This window comes from Maylandia zebra, linkage group LG13, assembly GCF_041146795.1.
Source record: "Maylandia zebra isolate NMK-2024a linkage group LG13, Mzebra_GT3a, whole genome shotgun sequence".
In the NCBI taxonomy this organism is placed as follows: Eukaryota; Metazoa; Chordata; class Actinopteri; order Cichliformes; family Cichlidae; genus Maylandia; species Maylandia zebra.
This window is the reverse complement of record NC_135179.1, coordinates 29,305,904-29,329,525: the sequence shown is the minus strand read 5'-3', so window position 1 is coordinate 29,329,525 and position 23,622 is coordinate 29,305,904. Positions and strand designations below refer to the sequence as shown.

The 23,622-nt window shown below is 41.2% G+C and overlaps 1 protein-coding gene across 1 annotated transcript; it reads right to left on the bottom strand.

Annotated features, from left to right (window-relative positions):
* Nucleotides 1–975: 975 nt before the first annotated feature.
* On the bottom strand, nt 976–23,539 carry sanbr (SANT and BTB domain regulator of CSR). The gene is made up of 21 exons (XM_014414394.3): nt 22,857–23,539; nt 21,759–21,910; nt 21,432–21,606; nt 20,118–20,214; nt 19,699–19,937; nt 19,447–19,505; nt 18,864–19,024; nt 16,605–16,691; nt 16,371–16,481; nt 16,097–16,220; nt 15,815–15,967; nt 14,172–14,314; nt 13,986–14,082; nt 13,858–13,890; nt 13,625–13,724; nt 6,278–6,363; nt 5,850–5,878; nt 3,105–3,178; nt 2,918–3,006; nt 2,498–2,580; nt 976–2,421 (listed from the first exon to the last, which is right to left on the bottom strand). Exons 2-21 carry the CDS (start codon nt 21,906–21,908, stop codon nt 2,385–2,387), a joined length of 2,127 nt encoding a protein of 708 aa, XP_014269880.1. The 5' UTR covers nt 21,909–21,910; nt 22,857–23,539; the 3' UTR covers nt 976–2,384.
* Nucleotides 23,540–23,622: the final 83 nt, after the last annotated feature.

Genomic DNA, 23,622 nt, shown 5'->3' with positions numbered 1-23,622 from the left:
CATCCGTCACGCAGGCAACGCGACATCCAACCGTTTCCGCCTGGGCATCTTTAGCCAAGGTTGCTGCTGTGTAAGTGGACTCCTCCACTAATCCCTGTTAACATACTGGTATTAGATTAAAGGTTATGCTGACGCCGTGCCATTGAAAGTTGAAACGCTCGTCTTACGCAATCCCAACAATCTTGTCAGCTCTGATGTAACCAGAGAGGGAGATGGAATTCTAATTTCACTCAACTTTTCATTTCCTTGTGTCCCAGAGCCAGGCTTCAGAGGAATCTGCAGCAGTAACATTTTAGTTCTGCAGGTCTTGGCACACTGAGCATCTCTGTCAGTTTGGCGTGTTTTCTTTGATGCTCTCGTGTCCAACCATCTCTTTATCTCTGTGGGACCATAATTCAGTCCAGTTGTAACAGGACTCCCCCACCCCCCCTTCCTGACCCAGATCCACATCCTCAGCCATTCTTGGCATCTGCTGTTGAGGAGAAGATAGAACAGCTGGGGTAGCGCCCGCCCACAGGGAGAAAAAAAAAAAGCCCACATCACCTCCTCTACGCTTTATGCCCCGTTAAGCCCTGCTCTGGGTCTGTGTTGTGAGCAGCCAGGGTTATTAATACCCCTGTGAGTAAGTCCTACAGGAAGAGCCAGGTTAGCACGCCCATTGGTCAGTGCCTCTCATGCAGAGAGGAGCGGCGTGACCCCGAACCAAGTGGCACATACCAGCCCTCTCTGGGACTTTCAGTTTCCACAAACTGCTCTGGCTTCTTTTCATACAGGAAACAACACTAACACTCTTTGCTAAAGCTGAGAACCAATCAAGTGCGTATTTTTCACCTGGTAGATTGTTGGAGAGGTGAAAGGTCATGGTGAAACTGGGGCAAAGGTTGTGTCTTGGGAATCCATAGTTATTCCCCCAGTGTGATTTGCTGCCACCCAGTGGATATAAACCAGAAACAAAAGTTCACATAAGGCTCTGAATGGATTTAGCCACTTGTATTTTATTGGCCTAGGTGTGGTACATGGCACAGTCACGTTCCAGTAAACACAGGAAAGACTAGAACTACATCTCTACCAGAACTTGGTGGAACAAATGTGGCATCCTTCTCACCTACAGAATGAGCTTTACACAGAACGCAGGCAGAATTACAGTGTAAATGTAAGGCTGGGTGTAAATTTCAGTTGATGCAGTAAAATTTCCATGCGACACGTCTGACCTTCCACTATGGTGGAAATAAGATGTCAGTTTAAGAAGGTAACATCTTCAATTAGCCATCCAGGAAGATAATCAGTGCCAGTTTAAGAAAATGATTTTTCTTTTTTCATAAATTTTTCTCATGACATCTTTTTGACCGATTTTCATATAACATACAATACATTTATCTCAATTTTACTTCTTAACCTCAAAATTAAATTTGATCTCAATTTAGCATTTAAAAAAATGTCACTGGAGCTTTAGACACACATGTTTTCCAGTATCCTGATGTAGTTTTTTTCTTCAGTTCAAGTCAATTTGATTTATGCTTTTTTTCCCCTTTTTTTTTTTTTTTTTAATATCAAAACTTTTTTTCTGTTGTGGCATTTTTGTAATTTCTTTCTTTTTTAAATTTACCTTTACTACTACATCCCATGTCCTGCTCTACTACATAAATGTATTTTTATTCTGTTACCAGGTGGTTGCCAAGCAACACGATGATATTGCATATCAAAATATTCACAACTGATTAACATCTGATGTAAATGAGATGCTACTGTTGTGAAACTGAAATGATACAATGCTTGTATAAGGTGAGATAGGTGCATAAACACAAAGTGTGTCCTTTTAGTTGGTCAGTAGGTAGTTGTGTAATGTGATTACACCATAGTATCTGATATAGGTAAGAACTTATAGGGGCCTAAGATGTACCTGTGTGCCAAGTTTGGTTGATTAACTCCTGATTGTGTAGGAGTTGGTGGACAGACAGAAACTATGTATTTTACAATAAGATACATGTTTGTCATTGCTATGAAATATTTTCTGAAATACAAATGACTTTTTCTTTTCCCACTGGCATGAGTGGACTTCCATACATTTCTCCTGTTGCCTTCTGTAGAAATCCCCACCTGTCCGTCTTTAAAGAAACACTGAGGAAAGTCAAAGTGCATTTCTAATGAGCCGAGATGGGTCCACAGTTCTGCTGTTTTTGTGGACTGGATGCAGCTGAACAAACACACAGTGGGCTGAGTGAAAGGAGATGTGGTTGACGGTGATCCATACATAGTCACCTGAGTTAAGCAGGGGCGGGTGGGCTGACAAGTGCTGGGGTTGAGGAGCGAGTCTCTGTCCTCTTCATCGGGTTTAATGCTGGTCTATTTAGCAGCTCCACTGCCTTTTTCCCCCATTAGCTTCTTTATGTTGTTCGGATTTGAGCGTAGCGTGTTTTAGACCTGCAGAGGTAAAGAAAGAAAAAAGTGCTTAGTTATTGAGTGAGACACCAGGGTGTGTGTAACACTGTAAATGTACCTGGGTGTCTTTTCTGAACTCTGTCTGACTTGAGAGGAGCTCCTAAATTGCACTTCAAGTCTGGAGTAGATCCCCCCTGCAGGCTGTAAAACAAACAAACACACACACACACACACACACACACACACACACACACACACACACACACACACACACACACACACACACACACACACACACACACACACACACACACACACACACACACACACACACACACACAGAGAGAGAGAGAGAGAGAGTCCGGAAGAAAAACAATCCAACATGAGGCAGCTGCAAAAACAAGGACAGCAGGTCTGACAGCTCAGCACCAATCTTGACCACATGATGTGAAGAAAGACAATAAATCCTGGTCAAAGTCACATTTCCTGCACCCTGACAATCAATCTCATTTTAGGTGTACAGTAAATAAACAGCCACCTCTTTAGTATCCTTGGATTTACTCTGTTCCTGGTCTCCAAACCTCATCTTTGTCAGGTAGCCAATGATCTCCACCATGCGGCGCTGGTCTGGTTAACATGCAAAGAAAGTGGTTAATGCAAGACTGAAAGAACGTAGTCTGACTCAGTGGCTTAAAATAGAAAAGCATCAATGAGTCCTCCTTTACCTTCCTCTCGCTGAGCGTCCTGGTTGTAGCGCATAGAGCGAGAGCTGTCCCACTTACTCTTCTGGACGCTTACTCTACAACACACACAAACACCCACAGAGCGAGCACCAGTTAACTTCAAACAGCAAACACGAGAAATAGATTATACGTTTTTTCAATCAATGTTATTGATCCAGATTTACAGCAGAGAAATTCGTTCAGATTATGTTGTTATATCAGGTTGGTGCCGTACACTTTCAGCCCCACATGGAACAAACAGGCACTGAAAAGGAGCAGCTTCCCCTTAACCACAGAGTATTTCCCAGGGTGAGTACCCAGCTTAAGGGGACTATCTCCAGTTAAGTGTGAGAACAGGCAGCCAAGGACAATGTCCTGACCTGATTCTCCACACCTTACCTGTAACTCCTAAGTCAAAATAACTTGTGCCTGTGACGACAACCAATCAGGACACAGAGCGCCTTCCCACATGCAGTAAACATGGCGCAAACGCAGACTGAAGGAGAAACATTTCAAAACAAAACACCGCAACACACCTCTGACCAGTTGCTGTTGACATTCTTGCTACCAGAAGTCAGATCCTGCTAACTTCCACATGAAGATGGCAAAATGATTACTGACTGGGACTAATGTGTCTCAGAACAGTCACTATATCAACTTAAAATTAAACTTTATTCATATAGTACCACATCCCAACAACAGTGGCCTCAGGACACTTTATACTGTAAGGCATATCCTACAATAATACAGAGAAAACTCCAACAATCAAATGACCCCCTTCAAGTAAGCACCTGGTGACAGTGGGAAGAAAGAAATTCCCTTTTAACAGGAAGAAAACTCCGGCAGAACCAGGCTCAGGGAGGGGCGGGGCCATCTGCCACCACCGGCTGGGCATGAGGCAGGAGAGAAGAAACTGTGGAGGACAGCTTAGATTGATAATAACTAAGAATTAAATGCAGAGGGGTGTATAAACACAGAGAGTGCAAAGAGGCGAGTAAAGTAGAAACAGTGCATCATGAGAAACCCCAAGAGCCTAAGCCTATTGCAGGGTAACTAAGGTAGGATTCTGGGTCACTTGATCCAGCCCTGACCATAAGCCTTATCAAAAAAGAAAGTTCTAATGTTAAAACCAGACTGGTTGGGCTGAAGGTCGGAGGTGGGTTTTGTGTCACTATTTCCCTCACTGCCGGATTTCAAAAATGTCAGTTTTGATTTTTGTGAAGGAGTCTGAAGCCACTGACTGGCATGCAGTCTGTTGATGTCTGTTTTCAAATTGATTTGGATCACTTGGAAACTCGGCTGAGAAACTACAAAAACATTACCTGGTACCAAGTACTACCACTAGAGCAGGGCGATATGACCAAAAATATTTATCACGATATATATTTGAAAATTTGCAATAACGATATAACTGACGATATAATTGACACTAGACAAAATACTTTACAACTCCACAACTTTATTAGTGGAAAAAAACATCAATGTATTTTCACTTAAACAAGCAGCTGTTTTTTATGTGCATTAAAGTTATATAAAAATTTAACAGTGCAAAATTTCTTGCTGACAGTTTAACCAAAAGGTATTTCCAGTGGAAACTGGCCGACATATCCTCAGCATAACCATGTATAATATCCACAAAACTTAAAGAGGTTATACACACACAATACGGTAATATTATGTTGAAGCACAGTACGCATCACTCTGCGAGGCTCCGCCTACGATAGCCGTAATGCTCCGACAATCCATCAAGCGGTGCGGCGTCGTAGCTTAGCAAAGTCGTACTAAAACATTTGACAGATTTTCGAGCGCCGTCTACATAAAATCGTTTCGAGGTCAGTAAACACAACCAGAAAAATCAAAGGATTGATTTTAAGTGTGCAGTATTTTCCAAAAAACACGGTAATAACGACGGCCCGCTAGCATGCGCTACCAAAAATAGTGCTTTGTTGTGTATCTGACGGACGAAAGCTAAACCAGTTCCACACTGAATTTGCAGCATTTTTACAAACAGTTCTGGTTCATCCGTTTCATTCAACGATCGCTTTCGCCCTCATTCTCCGTCGCTGCCATGCTTTTTCCGCCATGTGCGTATGAAAACAAAGGCACTGCGCATGCGCGTTTTACCCAAATTCTATCGCGGTATTCCATTTTCTTATCGTTGCCCAACATTATACCAGTATTACTGTGAACTGTATGATATGGCCTTAACTACCACCTAATGGAAAACCCTAAAAGCTGAGCTCAGGGGATCCACTGGTTTCTACCCAGGACTGGTTTACCTGTTGTAACTGTTTACCATCACCAGAGGGCACCAGCTGGTCTATGGGCTACTATCGTTCTCTGTGGCTCTTCTGCCACAGACAAGATCCGAGTCATGCTAGACAAAGAAATTTTTAATTGAAGTGAAGTCTGGATAGCTTGAATACCCATAATGCTTTATTCCTTCTAGCCAAATATGCAAACAAACACAGATGTGGCAACATGAATTCTGTTTCAGTCGGAGCCACGCCCAGTTTTAAAACACCAAGACTGTAAAGGCAATGACACACCCCTCACAACAGGACTTCAACAACAAGTTACTGAGAACATGGTGGCTTCATCCATCTTTTCTATACAGTCTATGAATGTGATTAATACAAAGTGCTGAACCCTTATATTAGCTCCAGCTACATTTTAAAGAATTAAACTTCAATGCACAGCTACTGCTTAGCAAATTTGTAAGTAGGATAAACATGTAGATCTACTCACGTGAAAGGCGTGTTGTCCCTGGTCTGTGACTGAGGGAGGAAAAAAAGCACATTCTGAAGACAAAATAATGAATGTTGTAAAATTGAAGTAAAAAAGATAAGCAACAATTATGACAGAATATCTAAAAGGAAGTATAAGTCAGTGTGTGAGATCTTTTTATGGACACACAATAAGATATTGTGGAGTATCAATAATAAATCCAGCTTTTTCCTGTAGGATGTCTACTAATATCAGATATGCACCAAAATGCTACAAAGTCAGTTCTGTATCCATATTTAGGGCATTTCAGTTATTTATAAGACCCAGCTAAAAACAATTCATCCTGTTGTAGGTTACAGATAAGATGTGTCAGATATTTGGGTTGAACTCTGCCGTGTTTGACTCCACTAAGGAGCCGCAGTGAAATATTCATGAAACTGCTGACTCACTTTCTCAGATTTTTCTTTGCGTTGGAAGTTTGGCGAGGACAGCTGTTTTTTCAGAGGTCTGTGAGCCTTTTTGGCCTTCTTAGCAGCTGGAAAACAGAAAAACAGGATGAGATGTAGTGAAGGACTGCAGCGCCATCTGCAGGCTGAAAAGAGAAATGCCTTCAGTTTCCATTCTTAAGCTGTGAGGACTGACAATGAAATGTTAAAAATAGATGAGGTGGTGGAGATGAGGGTGGAACAGCGGTGATGTGCTATGAATAGATCGTGTTTCGTCAAGTGTCCTCATTTTGCTTTAATCACTTAGAGGCGCTCGGTGACGAGAGGATTGCAGGACTGTCGGGTTAAAGGAAATGAGTAAGCATAACATTATGCGATCATTAGTCAGAGCACATGGTAACATGAAGCCATCACGTGATTAAAACCAGTCAGTGATGAAAATAGGATGACTTTGGGTTTTTCAGCTCTCACACTGCCAACATCAAAAGCTACTTCTGATAAGCTGCCAGTTCAGCCCAGTATGTAACAGCCATGTATGTAAAGTTTCAGCATCTTGTGTTCTAAGCTGTCAGTCAAACCTGTTTTGAAGACGAATAGGTGTGCCACTTTTTTCTGTCCAGCGATTCGTATTAAAAACTTAACGTCTGAATTGCTCCTCCTATTTCTAAGTTCTAACAATATCTCTTCTTAAGCTCTTTATTAAGACCAGAGTAAACTAAATGGATGAATGGACACTAGAAACAATGCTCAGAGAGTAAAGTATCTCTTATTTTATGATGAGCCTCATCTATTTGAACGACGCAGTGTCTGTTTTGTAAATCATCAGCCTTTTACATCTGAGAGGAAACAGTCAGCTTGAGGCTTCAGAAAGAGTCATCCCTACAGCTGCAACACCCAATACCAGTATACCTGGGACTTCTGATCCTCTCAGAAGTACTACCTGATGCAGCTAGTTTTGGGTACTATGATCACCAAGCATTTAAAAAAATCTATTAGAGGATAATAAAGTGTTTTCACTAACTTGGCCAAAAAGAAAAACATATTTTAGCATATAAATTAGCACTCTCTTCTAAACAAGTCCTTCAACATGCTGATGTTAAAAATATAATAAAAGGCATCTATCAAATTGTTAAAAGTACTAATTACAGTGTATTTTAATTGTTTCTAGTACTTTAATTCTAGCAGTGTTTTGTTTACGTAAAAGACAAAATATGTAAAACAATTAATAATGAATGAGTCTGTTTAATGAAAACACTTTACGAAAGAGAAAAAAAATATCCAGCTGTAACTATAGCATGCATCAGCTCAGTAGTTGAGATCACAGCTCACTGCGAGGAAAGTCTTTATGCTGGTACACAAATGAGCCTCGAAACTGCAACTAAACTGTCACTGCGAGGCAGAGCTGTGGTGGTAATAAGGACAATGAAACCTCTGCACAAGCATTTTCCTGACAGGAACAGATCCATTATTACTATTAATATAAGATTATTTCATGTATCACAGATTATCATCACATATTATTGTTACTTCCTACATCCACCTATGAAAGTACTAAAGAAGAAGCTGAAGGCTCCAAGATAAGCTCTTTGTCTATAGAAAGGATGTAGCCCTGAATTTATGAGACAGGTAAAGATACCAAAATACAAAAAAAATGTTTTTTTAAAAAGCTACATGAAAATGTAAATGTAACACATGTATAAAATATATAGAATTAAAAAAAACATAAGAATACAATAAAAAAAGTTAATAAACATAAAGATCTATAAAAATATGTACAAAAAACAAAATATGTACTGAACTCCTGCTTTAAACATGTTTCCCAATGAAGGTAAATCAGATGTTGTCCTGACTGTGTGACTAAATTTTGTGCTGAACGCATCAAAATCAGATTTTACTTCATACACCTTTTTCAGGGTGACATTCAAGCAATTTGTAAGCACTATCAATCTCCATCTTCAAGCTTTTCCAGCACATTACCAAAAAAGGATGACTATTTCACTTCGCATCACCTCAGTCAGATCATGAGAAAGGCCAAATTAATAAGTCTTCTCATCAGATATTTATGCTTCTTTCTTAAGTGACACAAAAGAATAGGAGACAGATGTTTGCTTGTCTTTTTTCATTCATTCAAAACTAACTGTAAGATGCTTAACTACATTGCAGTCTGTGTTGCTGAAGTCCTAAATTATCACCTTTAAAGTGTTTGTGCTAATAACATCATGTACAGTAAGACAGGCACATAGAACAGCACTGACTGGGAGAAGCTTTGAACAGTTGACATACTCGGTTCAATTCAACATATAAGACTTGAATGCACAAGCATCTTTCAAAAACCTATTAAATCTATCATCTGTGATATTATTATATACAATTATAATGTATTGTTCATCTCCCTTAAACAAACAGGCAGCCTTAAGGTATGAAATATTCATTTGTCTACTGTTTCAGTGGCTGATAGTGTCCCACAGGCCTTAATGTGAGTTTGAGGCAATTATGTTTAAGTTGTTTAACGATAAACAGATTTTGAATGAAAGCGAGGGAACTTCGGTAGCATAAAAAAGTCTATATTCTTTGTGTCCATATGGATCAGCCATATTACCATTATTTCCCCGTAAGGTTGCCAAAAGCACCAAGTTAATACTTGAAAAAACTGCAGCAATACACAAAAATATAATCAATATTCTATTTATTCGGTGACAACGCCGCTTTTAGCCTTTAATCAGAAAGCCTTAAGTTGGCTAGTTAAGCATCGGGCTAACGTTTAAAGCGTTCACTTTGGGGAAGTAACTCGCAATACTGCTACTGCTGTGTAGTCTTGGTTAAATTCACAGCATATTACATAAATTACCCTGCAATAACTAACTGTTATAATAGCGGCACCGTATTGCATCACACTGAGTACATTTCAATCATTTATCCCGGAGTTTGCTAGCTAGCAAAATAATAAAAACAATTCCAAAATTAGCATGTGTAACGTACACACTCGAGAAAATTATTTACTAGCACTTACGCAAACTCCCCCATTGTGAAAACGTACAAATCCATCTTGCAGACTCCTTGTATTTTTCGTTTTCCAGCAAACACTCATTAAAACGGCAACACCGGACACGTTAGTGCACTCACCCCCGACTGTTCGGGGAGGGAGGGGGTCACACATTGAAGAGACAACGTGCAGAGCTACAAGGCAGCCCAGGCAGAGAAATGTTGGTTTTAGACTTCTGTATCTGATAAGAAAACTATTCAAAATCAGATAGTGATTTATGGTGAATGAAATACGGTTACAGTTTCACGAAGTTTTAAGCACCAAATCCAAGATTCTTCATTACTTTATACAGAAAAGCTGGACATGGTATGCAGAAAAAACAACAACAACAAAACAAATACAAATAAACGAAAAAAAAGTTTTGTAACTGTCAGTTTCCTTTTAAAATTCTTAGTGTGAACAACATTACACAAACAACCACGTGTGTGCGCATGCGCGCATATATTAGAACGCTTTGATTCCTTGTGATGCGGCAACTTTGCTTTGATCCTTTCTGACGTGGCAACTTTGCTTTGATCCCAAAACACATAAATAGGAGCGCCCACCTATTGTACTTTATCGCTTAACGGACATTGACCTGACAGCAACAAAAACCCTTTCGAGAAGTTTTGAGAGCATTTTATGACAGAAACCAAACCAAGTTCAGTTTTGTTTCTCACCAATTCACAAAACAAGCAGACACGTTACACCATGTCAGCCAACCCATCCTTTGGCTCAGATGAGCTTGAAATAAGTCGTGGATCAGAAAAATTCAACTGCAGTTTCCAAAACTCAGTTGACTTTCCACAAAAAGAACATGTCAACACCTCAGCAAACCCATCTTCCTCTGAAATATCATCTTCCTCTGAAGATGATTCTGAAATATCATCTTCCTGTGAAGGTGATTCTGAAATATCATCTTCCTCATCTTCCTCAGAAGGTGATCTTGAAATACCTGAAGGGACCATTTTGGGAGATCACCACGTGGTAGAGGCTTTCCTTGGGGAAGGAGGCTTTGGTGTTGTGACCAAATGTCGCAATACAAAAAACAACCAAACTGTGGCTATCAAAGTCAACAAGGGTAACCCTAAAATTCAGCAACAGGCAAAACTGGAAATTTTCATCCTGGAGCAGCTGCGACGCTTGGATCCAGACAGGTGCAACATTGTTGAATGGAACGGCTATTTCCTCGATGGAGAGCGTATTTGCTTAAATTTCGAACTCCTCGACCAAAGCCTGTGGGACTACATAGGGGACCGGAATAACCAAGGTCTCCCAATAAGAGAACTCAGTCCCATTTTGCATCAGCTCGCAAATGCTCTGTTCCACCTGGGTTCTGTGGGAATAGTGCATGCTGACCTCAAATCTGGAAACATAATGGTTGTGAATCGCCATGAGTCTCCCGTCAAAGTCAAAGTTATAGACTTTGGCCTCGCACATCCCGCTTCTGCACTGATTCCTGGTCACCGTCTGGGGACGGTTGGTTATTGTGCACCCGAGGTTATGCTTGGCATTCCATGTGATGAAGCAATTGACATGTGGGCTCTGGGGCTGGTAGCTGTGGAGCTTGCTACAGGGGTGCCTCTCTATCCTGGGGAAGACAATTATGATGTTTTGAGATTCATAACTGAAACCCAGGGTCAGCTACCAGATCATCTCCTAGATTCTGGCTTCTACACTGATTGGTATTTCATCGAAGATAACTACAACGAACAGCGCTGGACATTTAAGACCAAAGAACAATTTCAATACGAGACAGATTATCAATCCAAGGAAACTCGATATATAAAGCTTAAGTGTCTCGATGACCTCGAAAAACTAATGAAGGTTAGGCAAGGACCTGAAAATGGCCAACAATTACTTGTCAGGCTAATCAAACAGATGTTGGCCTTGGATGCAAATCAGCGCATAACACCCTCAGAGGTTCTGAAGCATCCCTTTTTCAACACTGGCCTCTCAGGGAGAGCCCCCTGCACTGACATGAATAGCACAGGGGGAGAAAACCTTGTGCTCTCTCAGCAGCCTTCAAACTGGGAAAGTCATGGATCGCAAAAATTCAACTGCAGTTTCCAAATCTCAGTTGAATTTCAGCAAAAAGGACACGTCAACACCTCAGCAAACCCATCTTCCTCTGAAGATGATTCTGAAATATCATCTTCCTCTGAAGGTGATTCTGAAATATCATCTTCCTCAGAAGGTGATCTTGAAATACCTGAAGGGACCATTTTGGGAGATCACCACGTGGTAGAGGCTTTCCTTGGGGAAGGAGGCTTTGGTGTTGTGACCAAATGTCGCAATACAAAAAACAACCAAACTGTGGCTATCAAAGTCAACAAGGGTAACCCTAAAATTCAGCAACAGGCAAAACTGGAAATTTTCATCCTGGAGCAGCTGCAACGCTTGGATCCAGACAGGTGCAACATTGTTGAATGGAACGGCTATTTCCTTGATGGAGAGCGTATTTGTTTAAATTTCGAACTCCTCGACCAAAGCCTGTGGGACTACATAGGGGACCGGAAAAACCAGGGTCTCCCAATAAGAGAACTCAGTCCCATTTTGCATCAGCTCGCAAATGCTCTGTTCCACCTGGGTTCTGTGGGAATAGTGCATGCTGACCTCAAATCTGGAAACATAATGGTTGTGAATCGCCATGAGTCTCCCGTCAAAGTCAAAGTTATAGACTTTGGCCTCGCACGTCCCGCTTCTGCACTGATTCCTGGTCACAGTCTGGGGACGGTTGGTTATTGTGCACCCGAGGTTATGCTTGGCATTCCATGTGATGAAGCAATTGACATGTGGGCTCTGGGGCTGGTAGCTGTGGAGCTTGCTACAGGGGTGCCTCTCTATCCTGGGGAAGACAATTATGATGTTTTGAGATTCATAACTGAAACCCAGGGTCAGCTACCAGATCATCTCCTAGATTCTGGCTTCTACACTGATTGGTATTTCATCGAAGATAACTACAACGAACAGCGCTGGACATTTAAGACCAAAGAACAATTTCAATACGAGACAGATTATCAATCCAAGGAAACTCGATATATAAAACTTAAGTGTCTCGATGACCTCGAAAAACTAATGAAGGTTAGGCGAGGACCTGAAAATGGCCAACAATTACTTGTCAGGCTAATCAAACAGATGTTGGCCTTGGATGCAAATCAGCGCATAACACCCTCAGAGGTTCTGAAGCATCCCTTTTTTCAACCCTGGCCTCTCTAGGAGACTATCCTGCACCAACATGAATAGCACAGGGGTATAAAAACCTTGTGCTTTCTCAGCAATCATCTGATTGTCTGGGTGTCCAAAACTCTAGGGAAGCTAGCAATTCTTGTGAACAAAAGCCCAAAGTAATAACAACAACAAAAACAACCAATGAATATGGTCTTAAACTTAGGCACAATTGGGCTTAAAATCTATTCACTAATCTCTCAATATTCAAAGCGGAGCAGCAGTCAACTTACCATCACATCAGTCCTTCGATCAGACCTACAACAAATGTCTTCCTTCTCTCACCCCAACCGGTCGCAGCAGATGGCCGCCCCTCCCTGAGCCTGGTTCTGCTGGAGGTTTCTTCCTTTTAAAAGGGAGTTTTTCCTCCCCACTGTCGCCAAAGTGCTTGCTCATAGGGGGTCATATGATTGTTGGGTTCTCTGTATGTATTATTGTACCATACAATAATACATACAGCCTTGAAGTGACTAATGGTGTGATTTGCTGCTATATCAATAAAATTGAATTGAATTCAAGATGAATTTGGAACTAATTGGAAATAAACTGGATATTAATTAATTAATTTGAGCATCAAATAATTGTTGTTTGTAATTCTTTATAAATATAGTGCTACTCTTTTACTGTTTAAATTGCTACTGTTTAAAACTGACTCGTTTATTCATTCACTTGAGCATAAAAACACACACACACAGACACACACACACACATATACCAGTCAGTGCTTACATACTAGGTCTTTGCCCTACTTTTTCATGCTCACTGGTACAAATGCCTGTTACTAGAGCTAAATGCTCTCAGTGTACTCTCACAGTTATCGAACTGTACAAATGCATACAAAATAACGCTCACGTAAACATAATTGTGCACTAGTTTGCCCTTATTGCTGCAGTTTGTTTTAAATCACTTTGAATAAAGCTCAGCTTCTGTCAGTCTCTCTTTCTTACACACACACACACACACACACACACACACACACACACACACACACACACACACACACACACACACTTTTTAAGCACTTTCAAGGCTCCCCTTCAGCCGTATGAAATAGAGAATGAGATCCTGCTGATGCAAGAAAACAAGAATAAATTCTCCACCTTGCTTCTTAGAGAGTTCCTCTTCATCCCCAACCTCGTCTTCAGTGACCTCTGACCCTGTGGTGTACTCCTCATCCTCTGACAGAAGAGACTGCTGTCTCTGAAAGGGCAAAGGTCAAGGCTTTTAGACACACACTTCTTTCTCGTCTAAAGCAACATTTGCAGGTTCCTCATTTGTAATTTTCAATCATTTTAAAAAAGTAAGCAGATATCATGAAAAAAGAGTGTCCTACCAGCTGAAGACTCCAGTTTTTCAAAAGGGAAAACTGGTTAAAGACACAAAGTAGACACAGTAAGAACACAGAAAGGCTGAGGGCAGACAGACAGAAGCACACAGAGAAATGGGAAGTGTGCGACTTACGGTGCTGCCATCTCCTCTCAGAGATCTGAGGACTGTTGGCTCCAAGAGAACGTCACAGTCCTGAACTTTTTCTGCACTGGACTGGCTCTCCTCAGCACTGACACACACACAGGAACATTTGCAATTAGTGCATCGATAACACACACAATGAAAAAGAACATTGTGAAAGAATCCTCACACACTCACCCCTCTGCCGATGGAGAGTTTGACACACACACAGCATCTCTGTGCAGCAGCAGGTCATTGAGGACTCGGGTCTGGGCTGAAGTCTCCTCGTCACAGTTCTCCTCATCGGGCACATTCACTATGTGATCCCGCGTCTTACAGCCCTGCACACACACACAAACACGAGCAAACTGGATCAGGATTTCTTCTGCAGGGTAAATTTGGGTGTTTGTCAATTTTACCCACCAATCAGAGAGATGTCAAACAAACTCTGCTGCAGCCAGAATGAGACTGCTTGCACAGTGTTTAATTAACATGCACCACGTCACAGGTGCACGCAAATGAGACGAAAACTGTCTTTAGCCTGTAACCACAAAACTGTGGGGGCCAACATTGGAAACCTGAGGGATGTGGCCTTGGAAGTGTTTGCTGAGCTAATATCACATCTGTACACAGACTGAGTCTGCTTAATTTCTGTTCCATATTTAATCCTTACTCTCAGGTTATTCTCCAGATTTTGCATTAAAATTGTCTTGAAGTCCCAAGTTTTCACTGATTCTTCCAATGGTAATTTGGTAAATTGTAGAAATATTTTTATACTGTATTCTACTCTGCTGCTGAGACTCTTTCTACATTGGAAAACGCATCTACTAGCACACAGGACACACACCAAGCATTTCTGTTCAATCAATCAGACTAATTTCACTTTGATCTACCGACAAAATGAAGCAATTTCCACATTTTATTTATTAGGCTTTGGGGCAGTAACCTTTGAGCCTTTATAGGGCGCTATAGTTTAGATCTTTATATGACTTATGACAGGGTTAATGTTTAAATGGATCCAGTTTAAAGTTTCAGAGATCTGATGTGCAACCATGTGTAGCATTCTGCTACAAAGTTCTTAATAACATTCTGGGGAAAAGTCACATGACCTGTGAACCACCACTTTTAGATCAGTCAGATGCTACCAACACCACCAAGTCCAGATTATAGAACGATATCCTGGTCATGTTGAACCAGCTGTATGCTACAGCAATGCAGCAGAAGCAGCATCAGCTCAGTGTGAAAGAGTACTGCTCCACTTCATAGTGGTTTTAATATGAACTCAGAGGCTTAAGGGGGTAAATTATTTTCCACTAACATATACTACTACAGTGGTGGATGCTCGCATTAAGCATTTCATTTTCAAATAACTATGTCAACGCATGTACGAGAAATTCCCGTGAGCCAGAAGTTCAGGCTTAAGCCTGATCTACACACTCAATTCAAGTAGTCTTTCTCCTACTCTTGCCTCTGAATGATGTCAGTGCTGTTTTTGAGGGGCAGCCACTCAGAAGAAGGTTGCCGTAAAGGACAGAGGATGGCAGAACAGCTTGTTTTAGACGAAGATGAACTAAGGAGCTGTACAAGTATATCAGTATCGGATAAATATGGATTAAGTGAGATATGCCTATAACTGACTTATGCCTATCTATATGTCCTCACATTTACTTGTCCTGTTTTATCAATAAAATGTGTGTTAAATGAACTCCAAGTGTGAAGGTGCCCTAAGAAAGTAAAGGCAGTATTAATGCATTAAGCATTACCTTGCACCTAGAATAGGTAAGTGTGTGTGTGTTTGTGTGTGTGTGTGTGTGTGTGTGTGTGTGCGTGCACATGCATACCTTTGGTATCCCAGTGGGGTCAAAGCGGAGAACCCGCTGGTTGCAGCACGGATATATTCCTGCACCGTGCCAGCCTCTCTCTGTACCCATGCCAGGGTACAGGACGCTGTCTGGGTGGTACTTGCACTGCGTCAGCTCTGCACATACAAACACCTACACACACACACACACACATACAAATGATTTTTAAAAGTATATCCTGCACGCACTCTTACTCTGTTCACTTTCTCTTTATTATTCATTTTGCTCATTTGTGCAACACACACACTATAACACTCCAACCTGCTGGCATCGGAAGCAGGTGAGGTAGTTGATGGTACCCCAGATTCTCCAGTAAACCAAGACCCAGGACTTGAGCTCCTCATACAGGCCTGTGATGTATTCGTGCACATCCCAACTCTTCTGTCTGCACACACACACACACACACACACACACACACACACACACACACACACACACACACACACACACACACACTGTGATCAGGAACTCAGCCAATCAAGTAAAAGGTTAAAGTAAAAGGTTTAAAACAGCCATTAAAACATGCTGCTATACCTGGTGTGTGTATAGATGATTTCTCCACGAGCGTCAATATTGATTTTGCCCGGAACACAAGAAATTTTCCTCTCTGTGTCTTTGGTCAACAGCTTAAGGCACAGACCACACCTGGGATGAAATGCAAGGATGACAAAGAATATAAATTAAATTAGCAGAGAATATTCACATGCTCGCTACACATGTCAGAGCATAAAAAGAAACACAATGCAAAAATAAAAAGCTTATACTCACCTGTACAGAGTTGAGGCATTTCCCGGTGAATCTCTGTTCTGGTAGTTTGGGTCAAAGAGACGCTCAATTTTTTTTTGAAACAGTTTGCTTTGAGGGTGAAAGACAAGAAAGGATCAAACTTGAGCTGATATTGCATATATCTTAATAAAAGGTTATAAAAGTATAAGCCACTGTTGCTTTAGTAAAATTATACCAGGTGCTTTTGTGACAGTAGCCTTTGTGCTTGTGCTTCAGTTATTTAATGCAACACATGCAATATTTCTTTTATTGGTGTTATATGGAGAAACTGTAACCTGACAAAACTTCAGCGTAGGAATCATGTAAAAAAGTCTGACACTTCCTAGATCTTTAGACTGAACTGGCTAAAAAGAGAAGTCACTGCATTGTTCTCTACATCGAATCTGTGGAGCTTAAAGAGACCATCTGTCTGCAGCTGAACTGCTGCAGCCATCATAGTGTTACTGACAGAACTTTTAACTTCTCTGTGATCATTGAGAATTCAAGGAAATATACTATTACACTGGCAGATGCTCATACCAAAAGCTCAGGCTTCAGTCAGCGCTGAATGAGTTTAAGTTTTGGTTCGTGGTTATTTAATTAACATCTTTCTTTGCCTGTGGTCTTCATTTGTCTCAGCTATAGTTACTTTTTTACACTTCTCCCTGTGCATCTTTTGTAGATTTATTCCCAGTCTTTTCCTACTTTTTTCCTGTCCCACCTGTTCCTACCTGTGTCCCATTTCCCTACAAAGTCTCAGTGCATATATTTGTCTCCATCCCCTGTCTCCATGTTGTTCCTGGTGTTGCTTATCTGCATTTGAGTCCTCATTTTGAACTGAAACACAACTGCATTTAATGGCAGAAGAAGATGTTCTCTGCGGTTCGAACCTTCTGTTTGCTATGTGCAACAAATCAGAAGCAGTTAACACAAATGGAGGGGTAAGAAGCTAAAATGGCTTGTTTTAGATTAAGACTAACTCTAACTGAGGGTCCACGCCGAGGCCCGGCGTTAAAAAAGGATTATTTTTCTAACTAGGAATAAAGCTTTCCCCCCGGGTATTGGCATTAATATATTTGATGATTGGTATTCCAAAGGTGTAAGATTTATTTGTGATCTGTTCGAAAGGGGTAGTTTTATGGCCTTTAATCAAGTTCAAGTTAAGTATAATTTACCACAGAAACACTTCTTTGGATTCCTGCAAGTAAGGCATTATGTGAACTCCCTTAAATTTCCAGCCAATCAACCAGTTTTGAACCCTGTTGAAAGCTTTCTTCTCAAAGTTAACGAGGAAATGACTACAAAAAAGAAATTTATTTCTCTTTGTTATGGGAAATTGTTGTCTTTGAACTTTATAACCACTGATAAGGCCAGGGTTCGGTGGGAAACCGACCTCGAAGCTCAGGTTGGTGCGGAAGCATGGTCCAAAACTTTCAGATCTGCCATGAAATTGTTTCCCTGTAACAGACTAAAGGAAAGCCAGTACAGAATCTTACATAGACTACAGCGTACGCCGGAGTTCCTAAATAAAATTCACCCTCAGATTTCTGCTCTTTGTGTGAAGTGCAATACGGCTGTAGGGACCTATTACCACTGCATATGGCAATGTCCTTTAATTACTAGATTTTGGAAGAATATTGCTATAGAGCTTTGCTCTATTTTCCACCGAACGATCCCACTGAACCCTATGCTGTTCGTTCTGGGTCTATCTATAGAAGGGCTCTCTCTGTCTTCTGTACAGATGCTTTTGTTAAGTAAACTTTTACATTTGGCGAGGCGATGTGTACTGTTTCAATGGATTCAGAGACGGCCTCCTACTGTTACACAGTGGTACAGAGAACTGCTCAGGGTGCTGCCGATGGAGCGCCTCAGTGCCATCATAAAGGGCAATTGTAATGCATTCTGTAGCATATGGCAGCCTCTGCTTGATCACCTACCTCATGACCTTACTGTGCTATTACATAAAGGGGACTCGCAGTTTGTTTTTAAACACACTGATTAATGTCTGTGTTTTCCCCCCTTTTTTTTTTTTTTTTTTCTTTTTTTTTCTTTTTTTGTGCTTGGCTGTGCTGACTTGTTGATGTTCGTGTTGTTCTGACAAAATCAATAAATCATCGTTTCAAAAAAAAAAAAAAAAAAGGATTATTTTGAAATGCAAATGATGCAAAGCTGATTCACAGCTTTGTCCAAATATTTGTATTCACAGAGACCCAGAATACAAATACGGTGCCGAGAATAAGCAAAGAAGCTCGCCCCTCTTACCTTTTAAACTTGTCTTTTTTGTCCCTGATGTCGTCGGCCTCATTGTGGCTGAAGAGTTCAGCGATCCGTGTGGCCAGGTTGCTGTTTATGCAGTTCATGTTGCAGGGAGTAGCCACAATGGCACTCATGTGCTTGTGGCAGTACTGGATGCACTCCTCCACCTGAGCCAGACGCATATACAGAGCACTCATCAAACAAAAATGGGAAATGTCCTTTCAACAATGCTCCGTCCAAACCATGTCAACACTTCTTTAGCAGTTCTAGCTCTTCTGAGTAGTGGTGAGAAAACACTGCTACCGTAACTGCACGGGGGCAAAAGAACATCTGCACTTTCATGCAACACTAACTTAACAAAGCTCTGTGTGTAGGCCTCTTGTTTTTTTGTGGATTAGGAGCAATTACCCATTGTTACCTTTGAACTATCATTCTACACAATGCCTGCGCCTTACTGGGCAAATGTGAGACTTTTGCACCTTTGCTGTAACATTTTTTTTGGATATATCTAAGAAAATGTGTTCACAGCTGAAAAACAAAAGGCCCGATGCACATCACCACACCTTGCGTCACATGTCACAACACTTACTAACGTGTCCATCTTCAAGAACTCGGAGGAGATCAGGATTGAGATCACATTGCTGGGCTCTGTAACCGACAAATACCACATGACCAACCAAGCAAACCCCACGAACGACAAACAACACAGAACACGCAGCCAGTGACGCACCAAACACACACCACGTTTAGTGACCAATAAATCAAGCGCCACAGGTGGTGTAAATGACAGCTCAGGGATGTGTAATAATGTTGATTGTTTTCTGTTCTTGTTTCTTTTTACCAAGTCGGGGTTTGTCCTTGTTTCCCTCTCCTGCTGAGTTCCTCCTGACGTAGTTCATAAGCCAGTCAAAGATCTGCACGTCACAGTGGACTGAGATGTCAACTTCCTCCCACCTCTGGGGGTCCACAGATAAATATTCAGCAAAGTAACGCATCTCCTTGACCAGAAGATCTCTGGGACAAGTGAAGTCCTGCTTCAGGTTCTTGGTCTCATCGCACACATGGATGACCATGTTGGGACTGTAGGGAAAAGCCAAAATAATATTCAATCATATTCATCCACAGGGTGTGTGTGATTAACGCTGAAAACATTTCCACTTTAAGATGGAGTCATGTTTATAGATTCGATTTTCAAAGGATGTGTGAGGAATCTCTCTTAGCTCGGTTCACTGTGGTATGAAAAGATATCTCCCAGCGTACTCTCGTGGTTTCTGAGGTTTTTCATCCTCCTCTGCTGACACTCCTTTCTCTTTCTTCTCCACAGCAGCACTTCTTCCTGTGGACTTCAACTTGGACCCTGTACACAAAAACGTTGGAAAAAACAAAACAAAAGTAAGGTTGTCATGCAGCATGAGAACAAAAATCATACTACACCCCTCTAATTTATTAGAGTCTTTCAATTATGTGTTTCATAGGGGCCTCGGAGCACTTCCGCAAGCTAAATAGCTGTACTGGAACTTACACCATCATGTAACCCATAAAAGAAATCTCTTATTCAAAAAATGTTTATGTGTTTGTGTTTATGTTAGTTGAAGTTTTCAATTTAGAGAAAAAAAGGATTAAACTTAAAATATAACCTGTGATTAGAGTAGAATGACATTTAAACTGCTTATAGTAATTCCAATCGATTATACTGTAACACATAAAATCACATCCAGAATAAGTATCTGGATGATTTTTGTATTTTTGACTCTATACACCATCTGATTGGTTCTGTAACTCAAGCTAGCAGGTCTAATTAAAATGCAGACTTAAGTTACAGAGGGTTTAACAACAGGATCACATTCATTGTTTAGGAATTGGAGCTATTTTTATACATTTATACATTTTTGGTTACTTTTGAGAGACACTCAGAAGTAACTGGACAGCATTCCTCATTATTTGATGACAGTTCAAGAAAGATATATGGCTTCCCATGTCTTTGGACTGTGGAAGGAAGCCAGCATAAAATAGGAAAATATATAAAGACCAAAAGTGGTCAAATTATATAAATAAGTTTCATAATTTCATATTTACTCAGCACTTTCTAGTAGTATGTAACAAGACAATAAATTATGTTATTATTATACTTATGTTTGCCTATTACGCTCATTTCCTGTGGTGCGTTTTTATTCTTTAATTTCACGGTGCAGCCCCCGAGTTTATCCACTGTCTGAAAGATTATTGGTTGCCTCTTGCAAACAGAAGGTTTGAACAGCAGGTGGGTGGGGCTTCTGTGCTCACAGCCAGAACTGTGTGCCTGAGATGACCAAACTTAGTATATCCTCCCTCACTGACATCATGCAGAGCCAAAAGTGTAGGAAACTGTGTGAAACAGCATATTTCGAGCAGTCTGAAGCCTGAGCTTGTGGTTCCCAGGGTTTAAACGCACACATACAGCTCTTGCTCCCCATGTACAATGAACTGTGTACTGTCCACTGTGAAGTTTGAAAGACATGAGTAAAGCTATCGATAAAACCAGTTCCTGCTGATTAAACTTATTGAAGGTTTTATCTGTGGGTGAAAGTAACTGACCTGTAACTTTGCTGCTGCTGCTCTGGCCGCTTCCTCTCTCCACTATGTCCCGAGTGTCCAACAGTGTGGAGAGGAGGTCTGACGGGGAGCTGCTTCCTTCTATCAGGGCATTGCATTGGTTATCCACATGAGGAAACCCCCCCATGCTCTTCAGCTCCTCAAACCGATGGGCACACTGCAACACAATTGCATCAGAGCCACAGAATTATTTCTCATTAAAAATTCAGGTCTCTTGTTACTAAAGCATGGAACGAACTATGGGCGGGATGGGATGGATGGAGAGGCAGGATGGATGAAGGGGTTCTAGTTACCCAGTGATCCAGTTACCTCCTTAGGAGTAAAGCCTGGTACTAGCTTGGCCACATTGTCCCAGTTTATGGGCTGGGGCACACCCCACAGGGAGCCCAGCACCATGTCCAAAACCAGGACGTTGTTGTCGTAGGGAAAGTTGTTGTTATCCGAACAGAAGCGACTCATCTCTACACACACAGAGGGCAGGAAACAATAGGCAGCAAGTCAACAATAAATTCCTTCATCTGTTTGATCATCATAGCCAAATTAGAGCTGAAATCACTGTGCAGTTAGCACCCATTTTAATTGCCTTTAAGCATTCTGCGCATAGTCAGCACATAGATTAATACAAGAGTGGCGTGATTGGCATTTTTTTTGTAGCAGTATTCAGACGTGTTATTGCAGTTGGATAAAAGCTGTGTTTAAGTCTATTAGTCCTTACACTAATTGCTCTGTACCGTCTGTCTGAGGGCAACAGGTCAAACAGGGAGTAACCAGGATGTGAGTTATCTTTTATGATGTTTTGGGCCTTTTTAAGACAGCGGGTGTTGTGTAGATCTTCCAAAACTGAATGCTTTCAGGTTTTTGACTATTTGTGAGGTAAGTAGAGTGGGCCAATAGCGTCTGAGGGACCGTTTTGTAGCCCAGATAATAAATTGCTGGATAAAAGGAATGGACCAGTTGTGAAACTGTGCACCACTGCATAAAATAATAAATTTGGCCAACTACTGAGACAAATGTTGTTTCTTTCTTTAGTATGATTTGGTTGTTATGCCTCAGAAACACATTTTCATTGAGAAAAAAAATGAAGTTTATTGTAAAAGACTTTGCTTGGCGGCTGAACTTGCCATTCACTACTATTCAAAGTTCCTGTGTTTTGTTTTTCTGTTATTAAATGCATCACAGGTTAGAGCATACTGGTGACTATGTATGAGCTGAAAGAGGAGACTGATCATTCATGTACTGTACATGATACGGGTAGATGCTGTACGTTTATGGGATGCCGTAGAGGCACAGATTAGGGTAGGCCGAGTGCCTCTGCCCTCCTGCTGAATCAACATCAGATGCTTTCAGGTCACATTAAAATCCTCAGATTTCCTAGGACACACATCCAACAACAGAAATGACACTTACTGTTCTGGTCTGTGAGATAATCCTCACCGTCGTCTCGTACAATCTAATAAGCGGGTAAATGTTTCATCTCATTGTGCGTGTGGATGATGCTGATGCTGCGGTGTTCTCCTACCGGCTAATGCTAGCTAAGTTTGCGGGACGGGACAGATCTGCTGCCTTCAGGTACTCCCTGTAAATATCAAACGACGGTCACTAGTGATGTGGTCCGTCCTATTGCGTCATACCTTCTGGTGGGATTTACACCGACGTATTTAGCTCTCTCTCTCAACGCGTTTGAGCACGGTGGCTATGCGATGACATTTAAACCAAAGGCGAAAGTGAACTAGAACATCAAAAATGTGCCTTCAGGCTCAACTCTGCCTCAGTAATTCCGATAGCCATGGAAGGTAGCATTAGCTTCTAGCTAGCATACAGTTAGCTGAGCAAGTGGCTACTTAAATTGCCGTATGTATGTCATTAAGCCGACAACACAGAAAATGCTATCGGCAGGTTACACTATCAAAATACTACATAAAAATCTACCCCCAGAACACTTTCGATTAACAAAACGCGTTTATTCGGTCTGTATCTGCAACGGTGACTCGTCACTGTTGGCGCAGTGCAGCAGGCGTCCTGTTGCTTGGAGACAGTGGTCGCAAATCAAGTGCTTCTGCCATAAAGTCAGACTTAAAAACAAATTAAATGAAATTATATTATACTAATATGTCATTTAAATTAGCATAAACTAAACAGTTAGGTCCAAGTTTTGAAATTGAAAATCTTGACA